This window comes from Bos indicus, chromosome 11, assembly GCF_029378745.1.
Source record: "Bos indicus isolate NIAB-ARS_2022 breed Sahiwal x Tharparkar chromosome 11, NIAB-ARS_B.indTharparkar_mat_pri_1.0, whole genome shotgun sequence".
Lineage (NCBI taxonomy): Eukaryota > Metazoa > Chordata > Mammalia > Artiodactyla > Bovidae > Bos > Bos indicus.
The window spans coordinates 98,974,731-98,994,591 of NC_091770.1; the positions used below are offsets into that span (position 1 = coordinate 98,974,731).

General features: G+C 52.3%; 1 protein-coding gene and 1 long non-coding RNA gene across 5 annotated transcripts in view; one reads left to right on the forward strand and one right to left on the reverse strand.

Annotated features, from left to right (window-relative positions):
- The window catches only part of TBC1D13 (TBC1 domain family member 13), a 29,231-nt gene extending 9,826 nt beyond the window's left edge, over window positions 1-19,405 (forward strand). The window contains exons 1-12 of one of the 4 annotated variants that reach the window (XM_019970976.2): window positions 3,574-3,650; window positions 4,655-4,728; window positions 6,445-6,485; window positions 7,090-7,151; window positions 7,280-7,379; window positions 8,257-8,339; window positions 10,061-10,220; window positions 13,230-13,437; window positions 14,334-14,497; window positions 15,598-15,758; window positions 15,950-16,007; window positions 16,893-19,405. In XM_019970976.2, coding sequence (XP_019826535.2) covers window positions 3,628-3,650; window positions 4,655-4,728; window positions 6,445-6,485; window positions 7,090-7,151; window positions 7,280-7,379; window positions 8,257-8,339; window positions 10,061-10,220; window positions 13,230-13,437; window positions 14,334-14,497; window positions 15,598-15,758; window positions 15,950-16,007; window positions 16,893-16,958 — 1,200 coding nt within the window. In that variant the 5' untranslated portion in view covers window positions 3,574-3,627 and the 3' untranslated portion in view covers window positions 16,959-19,405. Of the gene's footprint in view, window positions 1-3,573; window positions 3,651-4,654; window positions 4,729-4,753; window positions 4,879-6,444; window positions 6,486-7,089; window positions 7,152-7,279; window positions 7,380-8,256; window positions 8,340-10,060; window positions 10,221-13,229; window positions 13,438-14,333; window positions 14,498-15,597; window positions 15,759-15,949; window positions 16,008-16,892 lie in introns of those variants that run through there. The other 3 variants (XM_070799394.1, XM_070799395.1, XM_070799396.1) reach the window with 3 other exon arrangements.
- Window positions 2,482-3,484, reverse strand: LOC139185858 (uncharacterized). The gene is made up of 2 exons (XR_011569457.1): window positions 3,260-3,484; window positions 2,482-2,720 (listed from the first exon to the last, which is right to left on the reverse strand). It is a non-coding gene; the product is annotated as an uncharacterized lncRNA (long non-coding RNA).
- Window positions 19,406-19,861: the final 456 nt, after the last annotated feature.

Genomic DNA, 19,861 nt, shown 5'->3' on the forward strand with positions numbered 1-19,861 from the left:
TGCACGAATCTTGAAGTAATTATGCTGAGTGAAAAGAGCCAGATAAAAAAATTAAGTCTAGAAAACTCAAACTAATCTGTAGTGACAGCAAGCAGATCAGTGGTTGCCTGGGCATGGAGGTGGGGAGGAAGGAGAAAAGAGCAGGAGAAATCCTTTGGGGGTGATGGGTATATTTATTATTTTAATTGTGGTTTCACATATGTCTAAGCCTATAGAAGTGTACACTTTAAATATGAGTCGTTTACAGATGATTATATCCAGAAGCTGGTAAAATTGTATTAATTCCCTGGCGGTCCAGGGGTTAAGACTCCCACACTTTCGGTGAAGAGGCTCAGGTTCTGTCCCTGCTCAGGGAACTGAAATTCTGCAAGCCTTGTGGTGTGGCCGAGAAAAAAAGAAAAAAGAAACCACTGAGGGAAAGCTTATAATACTTCAATATAAAAAGTTAAAAAAAATTGGGGCTTCTCTGGTGATCCAATGGTGAAGAGTCTGCCTTCCAATGCAAGGGACACTGGTTTGCTCCTTGCTCCAAGACGATTCCATACGCTGTGGAGGAACTAAGCCCGTGTGCCACAACTTCTGAGCCTGTGTTCTAGAGCCTAGGAGCCACAGCGACCCAGCCCACGTGCAGTAGTGTGGTCTGTGACAAGAGAGGCCACTGCAACAAGAAGCCTGCACTCTGCAACTGGAGAGCAGCCCCTGCTCTGCACAACTGGAGAAAGCCCCCGTGCAGCAGTGAAGATCCAGCACAGTAAATAAAATAAAAATGTTTTTAAATGGCATTAGTTCTTGTCGAATGACTGTGAAAAAGCTGTACCACATCAAGTCTTTTGAAAGCTGTTTGAGAGGTCTGTTTCTCCACACCCTGGTGATGGTGGGTGTAATAAATACTGATGACTCTTTCGAGTCTAAGAGGCACGATATGGTTGTTTGACTGGCATTCCTGAGTATGAGTCCAAGTCAGTGTCGTTTCAGGGATCGGATTTTTCTTTCTTCTTTGAAGTGCCTGCTCTGCTGCCTTACCTCCTTCAGATGTTTGTTTGGACGTCACCTCAGAGCTGTTTTCCTGATCCCACTGTGTAAAATCGCGGCCCCCTTCCACTACCTCAGTTCAGTTCAGTCGCTCAGGCATGTCTGACTCTTTGTGACCCCATGGACTGCAGCTCGCCAGGTTCCTCTGTCCATCACCAACTCCTGGAGCCTACTCAAATTCATGTCCATCCCACTGCCTACTCCTGCTTTATCTTCCCTGTAGGAATTTATCACCATCTGACGTACCATTCAGTTTACTTATTTACCCTGTTTAAAATCTAACTCCCCTCACTAAAACCTCAATGCTTCAAAGGAAGGGATTTTGTCTTTTATTCATTACTAAATCCCTAATGCCTAGGATATACCTGGCACATCAGAGGCACTGAGTACATTTCTTGAATGAATGATTGCTTTCCCCTTTTGGGGTGTTTCTTTTTCTTGTTGATTTAAGAACTCTTTATATGTTATGAAGATTAACCCTTTATCATAAAAGCTGCGCGTATTTTTCCATATTGATGCTTGTCTTTTACTTTATCATTAAGAGACTGAAATTAATTCATTTATTTTTGGCTATGCTGGGTTTTCTTTGCTGTGCATGGACTTTCTCTAGTTGCAGCAAGTAGGGGAAAGTGAAAGTGAAAGTCACTCAGTCCTGTCCAATTCTTGGCGACCCCATGGAGCATGTAGGGGGCTACTCTCTAATTGCAGTTCACAGGCTTCTCATTGTGGTGGCTTATCTTGTTGAAGAGAACAGACTCTAAACACTCAGGCTTCAGTAGTTGCCCCACATGGGCTTAGTTGCCGCGAGGAATATGGAATCCTTCCAGACCAGGGACTGAACCCATGTCCCCTGCATTGGCAGGCAGATTCCCAACCACTGGATCACCACGGATGTTAGAGACTGAAAATTTTTATGTAGTTATACATCTGTCTTATCTTTCATAGCTTCTGGGCCTTCTGTCTTCCTTCTCCAAGATTATAAATATTTTTTCTATATATTTTTCTTTCAATCCCATAGGTTTTTGCCCTTATAGAGCTTCAATTCATTTAGAATTAAATTTTCAGTCAGATAATAGATAGGAATAGATCTTTTTTCTTTTCTTCCAAATGATAGCCAAGGGTCTATTTTTCTTAACACATGGCTTGTGTTTTTCCCTGTCTTCCTAATCAAACTTTCAAAGGGCTGTCTGGTATTCTTTTTATTTGGGAAAAAAATTTCTTTCCTGTTGTGCAACTAAGTCATTTTTTAAAAAGTGAAAATGTTAGTTTCTCAGTTGTGTCTGATTCTTTTTGATCCCATGGACTGTAGCCCATCAGGCTCCTCTGTGGAATTCTCCAGGCAAGAATACTGGAGTTGGTAACCATTCCCTTCTCCAGGGGATCTTCCCAACCTAGGGATTGAACCTGGGTCTCTCGGGTAGATCTTTTTTTTTACCATCTGAGCCACCAGCAATTAAGTCAACATTTATTCATTTCTTATATTTCATGTAAAGGAACGTAACCTTTGTACTGTGCGGAGCCCTTTAGCACAGTACCTAGCACACAGTGGGAGCAGAAACTGTGTGGTGAGTGAATAAAGGAACAGATGTCTGTGTGCCTGGGCCACGGGGCAGTGAAGTCTTGGTGGGCAGCAGCTGAGAGCTGGAGATTTCAAGATTATACAGTCCAGTGGCAAAGTTTTCACCGATCTGTGGAGACATTAAAAAATAAGGACAATTAGCGCATAAGTACACATATGTATGGCTGCCAACTTTTTTTCTTGGGAAGGATCCTGAAATTTTGTTTTTCCTTTTCTGTTCTGATATTATGGTAAATATCATATTCATGAAATCCAAAAATCAAGGAATCACTGAATTGTGGTCCTGCTCTTCCGTTCAGTATTTACTGAACCATCTGTTCAGTGGGATCACTCCTATAGGCGTCCGGGGCTCAGCAGTGAAAAGACCAGCCAGGGAGGCCTGTATAGCTTAGCGAGGGGGTTGGGGTCTACATCCCTGATGGAGAAGGAGATGGCAACCCACACCAGTATTCTTGCCTGGGAAATCCCACAGACAGAGGAGGCCGGGTGGGCTACCTACAGTTCATGGGATCACAAGAGTCGGACGCTACTTCGCGACTACACCATCACCAGGACATCCTTGAAAGGACAGCTCAGCAGCTCACTGCAGGTGTGGAACCCGTAAGGAAGAGGACCAGGTGAAAGGCGTGTTTGCGTACGGAAGCTTACCCCTCCTAACCTCCAGGCAATGGCAAGACAGAAGCCTGGGCGCGCACGGTCTTCTGTCTGACGCGCCGGTCACCTGCGCGTCCTCAAACGACGCACTAGGTAGAGGGAGGTGCGGTGGGCCGGAGCGGGGGCGGGGCCTCCTTCCCGGCGTCCTCTCGCGCCGCCCACCCCGCCGGGCCGTCTGCTGGTGGCAGGGAGCAGGAGTGGCACGTGAACGGGGCGGGGCGGGACAGTGCGGAACGCGCGCGCCTGCGGCTGAGTTTCCGGTCGGAGGCCTTTGCCCAGAGCCCCGCGTCCCTGAGGGGCGGTGGCGGCTGCGGAGGAGGAGGAGGGGGCGGCAGCGGGGGGGAGATCCGGAAGTCAACACCATGTCGAGTCTGCACAAGAGCCGGTGAGGAGCCACCAGGGCCGACCAGCCAGGCCACTGCTGGCCATGCTGTCCCTTTTGACCTGCAGGGGTGGAGGTGGGGCGAGCGAATGTGGCTAGGAATCGGGACTTCCCCCCTCGCCGCCCCCCCACCCCTCCGCGGGCTGAAGGTTTTGGGCGCCCACTTTCCAGCCTCTTTGCTGTGGGCCTGAGCGGGGGCACGGAACGGGGACATCTCTCCTGCCCCTCGGTGCTGCCGCTTCTCTCTCTGTCTCCCCCGCACCCTGGATCCTTTCCCCTGGTGTCTTCCTCTTCTAGGGCCTTGATGCCCGATCCCAATGCACCCCCCACCCTTTTTCTCTACCTTGTTAATCCTTTGCCCCAGTAACCTCCTCTATCCAAATGCTTCCCCTTCCACGTACCCTTTTCTTACTAGAAATGCTAGAAAACGTAGATTCTCCAGTCTCTTCCCCCCACCCCCATCCCCGGGGCCAAATCCTGCAGCTTTGGCTAATTTTGCTCATTCTTCAGTTTTCCTCCAGTTTTTAAACCTTTTGTCCTTGCCTGCCCCGCAGGCTCAGAGGTCTTCTAATGGTTTTATTTTTGAGCTTGGGATGCTGGGTGCAGAGTGCACATGTCCTTGTCCACAGATCAGATTACTCCTGATTCTAAGGGTTTTTGGAGTTCAGATAGAGACAGTGTGGTTTGGACCTGGCCAGCAGGAAGTGGCCAGTAAATGCAGGCTCAGTAAATGTTAGAATGTGTCTGATTTCATGGTGCTCATTTGAGAATCTTCAGACAGGAGTATCCTATAGATTTCTGGACTTAAGAGGAAAAAGTGATCTGTAGTTCTTCAAAGCTGCCCTTTAGCCAGGGTTTTGCCTGTGTTTGGCATCTTTGTGTCCTGAGGGGTAGGGAGGAACAGGTTGGAGACTGGGGGTGTAAGGGAGCTGTGGGCTTTAGGAGGGGCCGCTAAGCCTGTCATCTTGGGGTTTGTGGGTCATTTCCCTCTGTCTCCCTCCTTCTAGGATTGCAGATTTCCAGGATGTCCTGAAGGAGCCCACAATTGCCTTGGAAAAGCTTCGGGAACTCAGTTTTAGTGGTAAGAGGCAACTCTCCATTTTCAGGGTTTTCTTGGAGCAGCCTTGTGACAAAGATGGAGGGGCAGCTAGCCAAGGCCACACCTGGCCAGTTCTGGGGACCGGGCTGCCTTTTGGGAACTTCTCCAGATTCTGTGGAGCTGAACAACCAGGTATGCCCCAGGCTTGGTTCTCAGAGCAATGGCGCCCTCAGTTAGCATGCCTGTAGGCCTTAGACTGGGCTTCCCTAGTGGCTCAGTGGTAAAGAATTCGCCTGCAGTGCAGGAGACACGAGTTTGATCCCTGGGTTGTAAAGATGCCCTGGAGGAGGAAATGGCAACCCAGTATTCATGCCTGGAGAATCACATGGATAGAAGAGCCTGGTGGGCTGCAGTCTATTGAGTTGCAAAGAGTTGGACAGGACTTTAGTGACTAAGTGCGCACTGACCGCGCACACAGACCTTAGACCAGGTGCTCATTGGCCTGTAAGTGATGCTGATTGCTTCCTGGGAGTAACTGGAGGGCAGGGGAGACTTCTTGAACAGAGGAAACGTCTTTTCTCATTCCTCAGCAGGCTTCCTGTGTTGTAGAATTTGGTTAGCTACAGAGCGGTTCCTGGTTCTCTCCATGGCTTAGAATCAAAGCCAACTCAGGCAACAGTGAACTTTGGTTCCTGGTAAAATTCCAGCCTTGAGTCACTCACTTTAAGGAGCTGAACCCCAGCAGTTTTTGACTTTCCCCTCCCCAGACTGGCTAACTTCAGCACAGAGACTCTGGCACGTCTTTAAAAATACCCCAGGGTGTTCTGGTAGCTTCTTGTGACTGCTCTGCCTTTGTAACTTTGTCAGCAAGGATGCTTGAGTTGCCCTCTGCATCCCCATGCAGATTCTGAGGTGAGGACACTAGCTGCTGTTCACAGTACTAGGGAGACTGTAGCAACAGCTGCTTTAGCGAGCGTCCTGACAGTATTTCAGAAGTTCGTCTTTCCATTCAGGAGTGATATTTAGGCCCTGAAGATCTTGAGGGGGTTCTGGGATCTGTGCTGAGCTAAAGAATCTGCCAGGCCCCAGGGGAGGCAGTCTGCGGCAGTGGTTACAAGCTGGGTTCTAGAGTCAGACCTGTGTTGGAGTCCTTGATTTCTCTGTCTTTATAGATGAATTTCTTTATCTGTAAGATGGGGACAATGATGCTGATCTTCGTTACTTACTAGGGATTAAGTGAAGTTTTAAGTCTGTAAAACACAAAACCCTGAGCGTTCAGAGCTTAGTTTATATTCCACAGATACTTACAGAATACCTGCCCTGGGCTAGGTACTGGAACAGTAAGATTTGGTCTTCATCTTTCTAGGGCTTTCCCCAGTATTAGGAATTACAGATGTTAAATAAATATATAAATTATATCATACATTCCCATTTACGAGGGATGCCATGAAGGAGATGTGGATTGTTTATGTCAAGGGCTCTGACTTTATTTGGGGAGAAGTGGTGTGGTTGGTCAAGGCTGCTCTGAGGAAGAAATATCAAAGATCAGAAGCTGTCATCCTCAAAAGAATATTCCGGACGGGAGTCACAGAGAGAGAGGACATAGGATTAGCGTCGTCTAGCAGTCTTTCTGGCAGCGAACAATTCTTGAAGAAGCACTTCTTGCCCATTCCACTCCCTGCCGACTAGCTCCAAGGTGGAGGGCTGGGGGGTTCTGGGACTCTGCGGGGGCATGACCTTTGCCTGCTGTGTCCACAGGCATCCCCTGTGAGGGCGGACTGCGATGCCTCTGCTGGAAGGTGGGTGTGCCTGGGGTGGGGCTTCTGCTCTGCTGAGAGTCCCTGGGTTCCTGCATGGGCTGTCCCCACCCCTGGCTCCTTCTTCCTATTTTCTGCCTTTCCTTGCTCATCCCAAGAAACTTTTCTGGGGAGTTCTGGAATTTCTGTTTCTCTTGGCATCCCCTCCGGGATCCCCCTGGGGATGGAATGCTTTGTAATGCCCGCAAAGCCCTCTGCTTCCTGGTCCAGACAGCTCAGTGGAAGCGATGCTGATTGGGACAGTAAAAGGCTATGCTTTGCCTAAAGCTTTTCACTGAGGTGGGAGCAGAAGCCCAGTGTCCTGCTTTCCAACCCCTTTGAGCACAAGGTTTTATCATCGTTTGGGAGAGTCTTTGGGAGGGAATGCACTAGAAAGGGCTGCTTCAGGATACAGGATGAGGAAGCCAGTGGGGAGAAGAGGGGAGGCTACCCCCAGCCCATGCCTGCGTTCCTGGGTTTTACCCAGCCCATCCTGCCTTCTTGGGGCTTTATCAGACATTTTCCTTGAGGCCTATCAGCCTCCGTCTCCTTCCGGGGTTGGGCTGGGGGAGTTGCCAGAGCTTTGCTTTTCTCTCTCTGTGTGCAGATTCTCTTGAACTACCTCCCCTTGGAGAGAGCCTCATGGACCTCCATCCTGGCCAAGCAGAGGTGAGACCCTGACACAGGGAGATGGCAGGAGGGCCTTTGTATTGGGCAGAGCAGGTGGTGTGAGTCCAACCCACTTCCTGTTGCTGCACTGCTCTGGACTCATCCCTCTCTCCCCTCCTCTCCTCCAGGGAGCTGTATTCTCAGTTCCTGAGGGAAATGATCATCCAGCCTGGCATCGCCAAGGCCAACATGGGTGTGTCCAGGGAGGATGTGACCTTTGAGGACCATGTGAGTAGGGGGCTGCAGTGAGGACCAAGGCTACAGAGTGGGGCCGGGGAGAGGTGTGGGCTTTGGGGTGGGCGAGGTCCCTCAGCCCAGAGGCCAGGTGCTGCTGATCCTACTCCCGTTTACCGCCCCCCCGGCCCCCGACCTCAGCACCTCGTTTCTGCATTTGGCGTCTCAGCTGCCAAAGGCTGTTGAGTCTCCGTGCTCTCCCCAGGCTCCAGGCCCAGTCAGGACCACAGTCGATAACTGGGATCCAGGAGTGCTGTGTGTGCAGCACTGAGCCTCGTCCTCCGCACGTTGGCCCCTCAGCCCCCTTCCTCCAGGAAGCTTCTGTGATACTGTAGTTGAAGGGAGTCAGAGCAGGGCCGGGGTGAGGATAAACTGCGTTTCTGCAGCCCAGAGGAAGCCTTGTTCTGTCTGCAAATACCCAACTCCTCCCTGGTGCTTCACAGTAGGGAAGTGGAGATGGATTGGACCCAGCCTGATCGTCCAAGGTCTGGAATTGGCAACTCAGAATATTGATGAATTAGATTCAGAGAGACCTAACGATGCAATATTCATTTATTCAGCAAGCATTTAGTGAGCACCTGTTATATGCAGCATTCTGGAGCCATGGACAGGGAAGGGCAGAGTCCCTGCCCAGCAGGGAAGTGCTCAGAGCCGACCTCGGGGCTTGCCTGCGGGATGTGGATGAGGGTGGAGGTTTGGGAGGCCGCAGAAGGGCCTATGCTGCCGCTCAACTATCTCGCAGGCCGTCTCAGCCGTAGCGGCGTCTCTGCTGGGAATGCTGGTTCGGGGCTACTGCTCAGGCCCCCAAGACTGGGGTCTGCCCCTGGGGTCCTAGCTGGCCGAGGATAGCGCGGCTCATTTTCCCCCACAGCCTCTGAACCCCAACCCTGACAGCCGGTGGAACACGTACTTCAGGGACAACGAGGTGCTGCTGCAGATCGACAAAGATGTCCGGTGAGCAGGGCGCTGGGGCGGGGAGCCAGCCCTGTGGCTTCTGGGGGTTTTCCGCCGCTTCTGCCCTTTCCCAGCCCAGCCCAGCCCAGCCCCACAGGGAGGTGTCTGAGAAACTGCTGGGGAGTTGTCCCTGTAGCTGAGTCCAGGCCATAGGCACAGCAAGCCTGGCGAGGTGCAGCGGTGTGGGGCGCTGGTGGTGGCCTGAGTGCCCAGCTCTCCTCGCCCTGCCTTAGTGTCACTTGTAGCCCAGGCACCTGTGGATTCATCTGCTCCTTCCTTCACCAACTTCTGAGGCCCTCCTATGTGACAGGCTCAGTGCCAGGCTGGGGCGTTGAGCATGGAATAGACAGACAGGGTCTCTCTCCTTAAGGAGCTTAGAAGCTGAGGGGGAAGATGTGAAGACAAGACGTTCAACAAAATGGATCTTCCGTGTCACTAACACTTGTGGTGACTGCTCTGAAGGCAGAGTTCAGGGTGCTTCAGGGCAGTTGGGACGTCTCGCCTGAGGAAGCAGCTGAGATTCTGAGGAGCCTGGGGGAGTGGGGGAAGGGAGGGCTGTGGTACCTCCCAGGGGAGGCCCTGAGAGCCTTCAGAGCTGGGCCGTCCAAGGAGCGGTGCGAAGGCCAGTGTGCCTGAGGCCCAACTGGAGGCAGGCGGGGGTCAGACCTTGGACTTAATCCCAGGGACACGGGGCGGTCTCCCAAAGGCTTTAAGCAGAGGAGTGACAGGGTCAGAAAGTGATTGCGAGCTATACCGTGCGCGCGCTGTTCCTCTTGGTAGGGACGTGTGGCCACCGGGGTGGGCATGGCAGCAGGTGACTCCCACGTGGCTGGGTGAGGAACCGGGGGCCTGTCTGCAGTGGCCCAGTGGTCAGAGCTTGGGTTCTAGAGTCTGTCCGTCCTCCTCCCTTTCTGCCCCCGCTGCTTGTCAGCGGTGTTACCAGCCCTTCGCTACCCGGGGCTGCTCCTCCCCTGTGCTCACTGTGCCCAGGCCTGCCTCCCTGCCCCCGCCAGACAGCCCCCGTGGGACCCCAGCCCGGGGTGCTCAGCCAGGGGGGACAGTGGGTCTCTTGCCTCCTTCCTTCTCAGGCTGGCGTTGGGGAGCCTCTACCCACGAGGTGTTTCATCGCCCCGTTTTAAGAAGGAACCACATCTTGAACCCAGATCTGGGCAGACAGGTTCTTAGCCTGGCAGTGACTGTAGTGCGTTGTTCAGTGTTCCTGGAGGGCGGGTTTGCAGAGAGCTTCAGCTGAGAAGTCTGTGTGTGCGCCGCCATACATACACTTTAAAAACTTTCACATTCTAGAGACCGTCTCCCCATGTGATTGTTTCTCTGTCTCCCCAGCTGTGTGGTATTCCATTGTACAATTTATAACTTAATGAAACCTCTATTACCATTTTTAGCCACAGTACAAACAGTTCATACTCTTGTACGTATTATCTTTTCGACATGGAAAGCTGTTCGTGGTTTAAGAGAAGAGTTAGACTGTGAGTTTCTAAGGACACTTAAAAATATATGTGTGTGTGTCTATTTGTAAGCATCCATACGATGTATGGGTGTGTACACATATACGATGACTGCATTGCTTTTGAAGTACAATGCTACTAACTTACACACACACAAAAGGCTTTGGGGAGGCTGGGACACCTGGCAGCAGAGGGCCGAGGAGACACCTCAAACCCTCTAGCTGAGGAACGGTCCTCTCCTGTTTCCCCTTGCAGGAGGTTGTGTCCAGACATATCCTTCTTCCAGAGGGCCACCGAGTACCCCTGCCTCCTCATCCTGGATCCTCAGAATGAATTCGAGACCCTTCGTAAGCGGGTGGAGCAGACGACCCTGAAATCCCAGACGGTGGCTCGGAACCGGAGCGGCGTCACAAATGTGAGAGGCAACCTGAGGGCCTCGGGGGCTCCCCGTGACAGCCTTTTCCTTCCTGCTTCCTCGGGACTAGTGGCCACGGGCCATTGGGCCCCGACCATCCGCCCTGGCTGTTACCCAGAGCAGCTTTGGTCCTGCCCCATCCCTTTCCAGGCTCTTGCTGAAAATCAGATTCGAAGGCTGGTGTCACGGTGCCCGGGGGTGGGGGGTGCCCTGCTGTGCAGTGCTGGTCTGTGGTGGAGGCGGCGCTTGGAAAAGGAACTTCAAGTGTGATGAAGTGCAGTGGGAACAGTGATGGGCAGGGACCTGACCTGGTCTGGGCATCAGGGTGGACTTTGCTGATGAAGTGACATTTAAGCTGAGGCTCAAAGGATGAAAAGGAAAGGGCCTTCCAGGGGGAGAGGAGGGCATGTGTGGAGAGAGCAGGGTGTGTTCAAGGGAAAGAGGAGTCCAGCCTGAGCTGGGTAGGGGAGAGGGCGAGGGAAGGGTGGCCTGAGTATGCTGGAGAAGTGAGTGATGGTGAGGCCACACGGGCCTTTGTCCCGAGGGCTGGGGACCCCTGCAGCATTCCTGGAGCAGGGATATAAGACTGCCTTTGTCGAAGATTGCCGTGGACACTGTGAGGATGTTGATGGGAGAGGCGGGAATGGAGGTGGAGAGGCCTCCTGGTGCTGTGGTTGGTAGGGCGGGGCCTGGGGTAGAGAGGGAGCGATGTGAGACGTCAGAGAAAGGAAGGGTGGGTCTTGTGCTGGCTAAGTTATGCTGCGTGTTGGAACCTCAGGCTTCGAGCAGACTTAGGTAATTCTGAGAAGCTGCTTATTGCTAAAAGGTATATTGTCTTATTCCTTAACGCCTACTGCTTATCGTGCCTGGAGCTTTGACTTATTCCTCAAAATTTTTCACTGTCCTCCAGCAATGGAAAAATCTTCTGTAACTCCCAGCAAGCTAGAGACAGGTACTGTAGCAGCTCCACTTGCCCGCCCCCCACCACCACCCGGGTGGAATGACCAATCAGGGCTTTGTTTCCTGGAGACCAGCCGTCTTTCCTCCCAGGAGTGACTGGGAAGTTCTGGTTGATCCACTGGTTCCACCTGCCCACAACAGAGCTGGGTGCGTCAGGAGGCGCCAAGCGCTTGGCTTAATGACCGCGTAGCTGCCTGAGTTGGTGGTCGTCCTGCTTGGCTACTGATGTTCTGTCTGCCTGGAAAGATAAGGACCTGGCTTCTGTCATTGCTTTCAGTACAATAATTGATGGCTGAGAACTGAGGACTAGGTTTAGACCTAGTCCTGGTGGGAGAACCAGACCACACGCTCCATCCCTAGGCCTCCGGGTCCAGGGGCTGGGCGGTTTGAGTTAAAGCGGGCTGACCGTCTGACGCTGCGCAAGTAACACCAGACTTGCCTTCCTGGGCCTTTGTTTCTTCTTCTGTTTACTGGGCGTAATCATTTCCGCCCTGTCTGGCTTTTAAATTGCCAGGAGGGTGAACTAAGGTCATGGCTGTGCAGATTGTGGGAAAGCAGTGGGCACTCTCTGAGGCCTGGGCCTCGGGTTCTAGAGCCAGCCTGGGTCCAAGTCCAGTGGCACCACTCAATGCGAGACGTCTGATGGGTGGCCCAGCGTCTCTGAACCTGTGTCCTCATCTGGAAACTAATGTGGAAAGAATCTTCTAGGCTGTTTTGGGCATTAAACAGGAAGGCTTGTAGGGCTTTGTCTTGCCCATAAAACCCTCTTGGTAAATGTTAGTGATATATGCGTCTTAGTGTGTGCACATGTGCACACATGTGTACGTGTATAGATGTGTATATATACTGGAAAAGGACGCTTAATGTTCTCAAAACCCTAGGCTTCCACGACAGCATTATACTCTGTCCCTGTGGGGATGTGCCTGTGACCTTCATACAGGTAACCCCAGGCACTTGAACTTTTACAAAACTCCCAAGGGATCCTGACATTGGGGTCCTCTGCTCTATTGTGTGAGTATTTACCGAGATCATCTCTTCATTCATCTCCCAACTTTTTCTTAGGAAGATTTTGAAATATTCAGAAAAGTTGAAAGAAGAGTACAGCACACACCCTTACACTTTCCACCTAAATGCACCAGGTGTTAAGCTTTTGCCGTGTTTGTGTGTGTGTTACATAGAGAGGAAACTTGCAGATGTCCTGACCCCTTACCCCTCAGTCGTTCAGCAGGCATCCCCTGAGAATCAGGACATCCTCCTCCTCACCACTGTCACATCTGCCAGTGTTACCCATAATCCTTAATAACAGCTCACATCCAATCTTGGTTCGGGTGTCCTCTAGTTGTATCAAGATTTTTTTTTTTTTGGCCACCCTGTATGGTCTGTGGGATCTTAGTTCCTTGACCAGGAATTGAACCTGAGCCCACACAGTGAAAGTAAGGAGTCTTGTCCAGTGGCCCGCCGGGGAACTCCCTGTACCAAGACCGTTTTTGTCATTTTGAATCCTAACCAGCACCAAGTTAGGGTTTATGCGTTGCACTGGTATGTTGAGTTTCTTTAGTCACTGCAGCTGGAGCAGGCCTCCACTCCCCCCACCCCCGACAGCATTTGACTTCAAGAATCTTTACCTGTTGTCTATTTTTGACATATTTTGAATTTTTTTTTTAATTGAACTATAACTTACATACAAGAAAAGCACAAACCTTAGGTATACAACTAGATGAACATTTTCTCATGTATAAACCTACATTAACTGTCAGCCAGATCAGGACATGGAACACTTCCATCATCCAGAAAGTTCTTCCATGCCCCTCTCCAGTCGGTACCCCTTCTCTCAGAGGTAAGCACTGTTCTGACTTTTATCACTAAATTATTAGATTTCAGTCCCTCTGGCTTGTGGAATGTTGCCCATTGTGGATTTATCTGCTCGTTCCCGGTGGCGCTGGACACATCCCTCTCCACCCTGGGTTGCCCAAGAATGGAGGTTAAGTTTCGGCTCGCTGTCCGTCATGCCTCCAGCCTTCTTACTGAGCCCCTGCCCTTGTCCCCTAGATGAGCTCCCCACAAAAGAACTCGGCACCCTCCATGAACGAGTACGTGGTGCTGCCCAACGGCTGTGAAGCCCACTGGGAGGTGGTGGAGCGGATCCTGTTCATCTACGCCAAGCTCAACCCCGGCATCGCTTACGTGCAGGGCATGAATGAGATCGTGGGGCCCCTCTACTACACCTTTGCCACCGACCCCAACAGCGAGTGGAGAGGTAAACAGGTGGGCTCCTGGCCGCTCACGCTCGTTGTTGCTGCCTCCTGGAGAAACGGACCAAGGAAAGCTGGACTGATGGGCTTTATCAAGCTCTTGTGCCACTCACTTCCCTGTTCTGGGGTCTCCATTCTCTCTGTCAGATAAGGGGGTTGGCCTAAATCATGTCTGAGATCTTTTCTGGCTTGAACTTTCTAGAATGTTAGATGTTTACTGATCTCTTTAAAATATATATTTATATATATATATATATATTTATTTGGCTGTACCAGGTCTTAGTTGCAGCACGTGGATCTCTTAGTTGTGGCACGTGGGATCTAGTTCCCTGAACAGGAATCGAACCTGGGCCCGCTGCATTGGGAGCCTGGAGTCTTAGCCACCGGACCACCAGGGAAGCTGCCCCCCGTCGGGTTACTGATCTATTCATATTTGTAACTGAATTTCTGTTAGAGGAGATGACTAGAGATTTCTGTCTCCTGTATAGACAGGAAGCTGAAAGGAAGGATTTAAATAATGATTTTTAAAATGTCAGCAGAACATGGAATCAACTACACAGTCAGTGTGCAGTGCCGTCAGAGTTGTGAGAAGAAAGAGGCGGGATTCCCTGTTGGTCCAATGGCTAGGGCGCCTTGCTTTCACTGCGGAGGGCGCTGGCTAAGATTCCGCAAGCTGTTTGGCATGGCCAAAATAAAAATTATGTCTGGTCTGGGGCTGGAGAGTGGGGTGTGGAGAGTGGTCACAAACAGAGGAGGTACAGAGGGACGCAGCCTGACCAGGGCGGGCTGACTTGGTGGAGGCTCAGAGCTGAGGGTGAGCTCTCACATAATTGAGAGGTGGGGTGTGTTGCGAGCCAGCTGGTCCTCTCACAGCTGCCCTGACCCTGCCTGTCTCTCCCAGAGCATGCTGAGGCAGATACCTTTTTCTGCTTCACCAACCTCATGGCTGAGATCCGGGACAACTTCATCAAGAGCCTTGATGACTCCCAGTGTGGCATCACCTACAAGATGGAAAAGGTGTACTCCACCCTGAAGGATAAGGACATGGAACTCTACCTGAAACTGGTGAGGACCCCCAGGGCCACACAGGTTAGGGCAGACAGGAAGCGGGAGAGGACAGCAGGCCCCTGAGCGCCCCAGCCAGCCCCAGGGTGGGGACTGGCCTGAGTCTGAGGATTAGAAGTGACTGCTGTTGCCAGGGGGTCATGACGCAGGTGCTGAGGGGCGGCGGGGAGGTGGGGAAGCTGGTGGGTGGAGCCTGGCAGGCTGAGGATGAGGGAGGTGGGTATGGTGCCCTGTGTGCCAGGCATGATGCAGGGCATTTACCGTATGCTTTGAGTTCAGCCTGTTAAGAGTCCTCCCAGAAGGGAAGCATGAACTTCATTTTTAAAAATTATTGGAGCGACTTCCCTGGTACTCCAGTGGCTAAGACTGTGCTCCCAGTGCAGGGGACACAGGTTCAATCCCTGGTCAAGGAACTAGATCTCACATACTGCACCTAAGACCCAGGTGGCCTCCCCAAAAAAATACTATTGGGAGTGGCATTTCATGTTTATTTCAGGGAATTCTTCAGTAAAAAGAATATTTATTTATAAACAGGAACAGTTTTGTGAACAAGAAAATATACATAACCATATCTTTTTAACCAAGTGTGGAATTACAGCTTGTTGTTTTATAACAGGCTTTTCAGTCAGTAGTATCCACTGTGGCCGACCAGAGGGCTTGTCCCCATTGGGAATAATTGCCTTGTGCAGTTGTTGTATGGAGTAAATAAGTGAGATATTTAACGTATTAAGCATAAGGCCTGGCTTGTAGTAAGTGCCCAATAATGGTTTCTCTGTCCATAAATCCACAGTGACAGTCTGTGTAGTGTATTAAAAGAATTTGAGCCATCATTTATAAATCTAAAGTGCTTATATATAAAAGTCTGGGTTTTTGGCTTCCCTCAAAAAAAATCATACGACCTGACAGCGTCGGCTGGCAGCAAGCAGCAGTCAGCCGTTTCACGGAGCGAGGCTCTCTGGTGCCATCCCCGCCTCGGTGTGCCTGGAGCTCATACCGAGCCTGCTGCTTAATCTGAATTCATGCCTCCTGAGCTGCATGGTGGTCCGTGGCCACTAGCCAACACACGTTCTCGCACCTACCGCACCCCTTTGTCTCCCCAGCAAGAGCAGAACATCAAGCCCCAGTTCTTTGCCTTCCGCTGGCTGACCCTGCTGCTGTCCCAGGAGTTCGTGCTGCCTGACGTCATCCGGATCTGGGACTCCCTCTTCGCCGACAGCAACCGCTTTGACTTCCTCCTCCTGGTCTGCTGTGCCATGCTCATGTGAGTGTGGCCGTAGGAGGGGTTGGGGGCGGGGGGCTGCTGTCAAGAGCTAGACTGAGCCTCTGGGATTCTCAGGGGAGCATCAGTCCAAACTCGCTGCAGGTGGTGCGGCAGGAGCAGGACGAGGCCCAGTGGGCCTGCTCTCAGAGTAGTTGAGGGGCCCAGCGCTTTTTGTTGCTTGTTTTTCCTAGACTGATTCGGGAGCAGTTGCTGGAAGGGGACTTTACCGTAAACATGAGGCTCCTGCAGGTAATGGAGTTTGAGGGGACGTGCCCAGTCTTCAGCCATGAGGCAGACACTTGGCGGCCACCCATGCTAGCCGCTGTGACAGGCCGCCTTGGGACCAGGAAGCGGTGGCAGGGCTTGAGAGTCCAGACCCCCGAGGAGCAGATCTAGGTTTGGATCTGGGTTGAATCCGGCTTTGCCACTGACCTTGAGTGTGGCCTTGTGGTGTGGCCAGTGACTTGGCTTCTCTGAACCATGCACTATGCATAAGTAAGTCATAGCTGAGACACAGCCTTATTACCCAGTATGTGGTAGTAATGCCGATTGGTAATGGCTCTCGGCCTGGGGAAGAAACATGGGGGCCTTAGTGGTTAAGAACATGGGCTCAGGAGTCCATTTTGGCCTCACATCTTTATTCTCCTGCGCTAGTCATGTCACCTAAGCCCAGTGGCAGCCTCTCTGAGCCTTAACTGCTTTGCCAACGCCTGGCCTGGGGTTGGTATTCAATAACTTCACTGACTCGATCTGTAAAACAGGCAAATTTGCATAACCCCTCATGGGGCTGTTGAGGTGACCCAGTGAGCTAATGCATGGACAGTGTCCGGCCCTGGTCCAGGCTCATGCATGGAGCTCAGGGCTCGATGGCAGGAGATGGCGGGAGGTGAGGCAGGTAGTCCTGGTCCTAGGGAAGGGGCTGAGACCTTTTGGGGTGACTGGTTGGGTTGGTTAAGTCAATGCTGCAGTGCGTGTAGCAATAGCTCCCTGCAGGGACTGGACAGACGGGGGGTGTCTGGTATCCTGTGGTCCCCAGCCTTTAGCCCAGGGTCCAGCAGGGTGCCAGGTCCACTGCGGTGGTGCAGGACAGGCTGACTTCAGAGGCATATTACTGTTGGCCTTTCCCCCACACAGGATTACCCTATCACAGACGTCTGCCAGGTCCTTCAGAAAGCCAAGGAACTCCAAGACTCACAGTAGCCTGGCGGCAAAAGACCCACGTTTGGAAGAGAAACCCCTGCTGACCCCGGTGCCCTGGCTTCTGGAACATGCAGAAGCCTGTGGGGTCCCATCCAGAGGGGCCGATGCCAGACTGGCGTGCTCCAGGCCTCGCCCTGGCCTCCCGTCAGGGGCCTGCTGTGCCCTGCTTTTTCCTGACCACTGAGCCCGGGCTCCTCCCCACCCTTCAGCCCTGGACCTTCTGCCCAGGCCACGAGCAAGGCAGGGGCTCTTGAGGTGGTTTCCCAGGGCTGGGGCAGACTGGGGGCCCCTCCCTGCCTCTGCTCTGCCCCTCCCTCCCTGCCCTCCTGCTCCGTCTTCTGAGCTCTGGTCAGGGAGGTGCTCGGCAAATGGGCCAGAAACCGCTTCTTCTGGAGGTTGGTGCTTCCTGGGCTTCTCCATGGGGAAGGTGACACTGTGAAGGAGCTAAGAGGCTGCCAGGCCCAGGTCACACCTTCTGTCCCTTTCCCACTGAGTGTGTGTGCGCGCGTGTGTATGTGTGTACTTGTGGGTTGCTGTGTGTGTCTTATTCCCCCTGGCGTGAGCTGCTCCTCCAGTCTGTGTGTGTGTGTGTGTGTCCGTGTGTATCCGTGTGTACGGAGGAAGGTGATCTCCCTCTAGTCTCTGTTTCTTTGTCTTGTCACCTCTCTGCCTCCGTCTCCCTTTCTCTCCCTCAGGCTCTTTCACGGAGGGTGTGTGGCTCTCATCTTTCTGCCGCTATCTCCATTGCTGTCCGTTTGCCCTTTTCTCTTAGGTTGCCTTATCCCCAGCCCCTCGCCTCCCCTCTCCTCAACGTTGGCTCGGAACCCTGGAGACAGAATGAAGAGTTTGGCTCAGCAGAGCTCTCTCAGCCTTGGCCTTTGCAGCCTGTTCCCATCCCCCAGCACTGGGCACCCAGGGCCCCCAGCCCACAGTGCCTCACTCGAGGGACCTGAACCTGTGCCCCACCATGGAATTCTTGGAAACCCCAAGCTGCTGAGAGCAGTTGGCCCGTGAAGAGCCAGCTCCCTCCTGCCCAGGGAGGGAGGAGAGGGAGAGCTGAGTCTTCCAGAGGTTTCCTCAAAGGTCCTCTCCCAAAGGAAAAAAAGCATTAAGGTTGGGATCCAGGTGCTCCGGAGGTGTAGTCATTCCCCTGGCTTCCAGGTGCCGGCCCAGGACAGGCGGGTCTCTGTAAGGGCAAGTGGGGCCAAAGGGAGCCTCTCGGGGGCGGGCGGGGCTGAGCTCAAAGGCTTGGGTCCTGTCCAGGCCTGGAGTGCCGCGTCTCCCCACTCTCAGGAGAGCTGAAGGCGGTGCTGGCCCTTCTCTGGTCTTGTGCTCTGACGGATCTGAGGCAGGTGCATCTGGAGTAGAACAGCTGGCTCCTCCTACCCTGGGCCTGTTCTGACCAGGACCCTCCCTCCTTCTGCGAGGAGGCAGGGGGTTTACATCTGGAAGTCTGGATGATTAGCTCCTCTTCATCTCCCCAGACCGGCCAGCAGGAACCCCCAAAGCCTCCCTGAGTCTGACAGCCAGGACGTGGGGCTGAGGGCCGGGAACAGCTTCCCCCAGGCAGCTCCTGCCAGGCTGTCCCGTGGATGCTTCACTTGCCTTTTTCCTCCTCTCCCAGAACAGTATTTGGGAGATTTTACTACTTATTCAGACTCCTGGTTATTTATTGCAGATTGGCAAGTGCTTGTTTGGGGGATGAAGGGTAGAGCTCAGAAAGTGGAAATATGGTCTTCCTGACCTTTCAGGTCCTTCAGCATCCTCTTCTCCCTGCCTCTGGGACCTTCCTGGTTTTCCAGGAGATCCTGGCTGGAAGGGCTCTGAGCTCTGTAATAGAGCTGGGTCTAAGGGGAACTGGTGTGTAAAGACCCTGGCATGGGGCAGAAACACACTGCTTGCCAGCAGCCTGGTCATCCTCTTCCCAGAACTTGTTGGCTGGTAGTTCACTCCCAGCTGGATCCCTTCAGAGCCTGAGTCTTGGGCCACAGTCTGGGACCCAGCAGACACTGCTCAGGACCCTGATGCATTCTCTCTTGCCTGTCCCTCTGCCCTCCCTCCTGGACCATACTACTTGAATCACTGCATCTGATTCGCCTCATTGGCAGGCCTGGGTCCAGTGCCCTCTCCTTGGCCTTGTAAGAAAGGTCAAAAGAGCACAGGGACCATACCCAGGTTAGACCGAGCTCCCCCAGTGGGAGGACCTGCCGTTGGCAATTCCCCCCTGCCCCACCCCAGACTCTCAAGGGAGGCCCCAAGAGCCAGAGACTCCCAGGCTTCCTACTTGGAAGCTCCCCCAGGACTTTGGACATGTACAGAATGAGCTGAATGAATTCAGGTCTCACTTCGAGGGTCAGAATGTTAGTCTGCTTTTGTTTTTTCATGTTTTGTTCTTTGAATCAATGCTGTTGATGACAAGTTGTCTTTAATAAATTGTGTTCTTTGCAGTAGGCCTTGTATCTGTGATGGGCTGAAACCTTTGAGACCTCAGAGCAGGGAAAAAAAACGAGCAGAAAGTCAGGAGGTTCTTAGAGTGGTTAAAGGAAAAGGCTAGGAATTTGTCCAAAGTGCCTGTTCAACTCTTCTTAAGCAATTGCAGTTTGCAGCTGATGGGAGGAGAGTATGCAATGAGGCAGAGGTATTACATTGTGATTTCATAGTAAGTTCTTTGAAAAAAAGTTGAACTTCACCAAGTCATTTACAGTCCACCATCTGCAGAAAATGACTTGTAACGTGTTTGTCTTTTCTTTGCAGATGTAATTTTAGATAATTGATACATTGATAATTTTATTGATGCAGAGTTTTGTGTATTGTCTTTACCCCCCCACCCCCCCGCCCCATTACCTTAGGTGGTGAGCAAGCTGCTGTATGATTTAAAAATATTTTTATGACCTATATTCTAT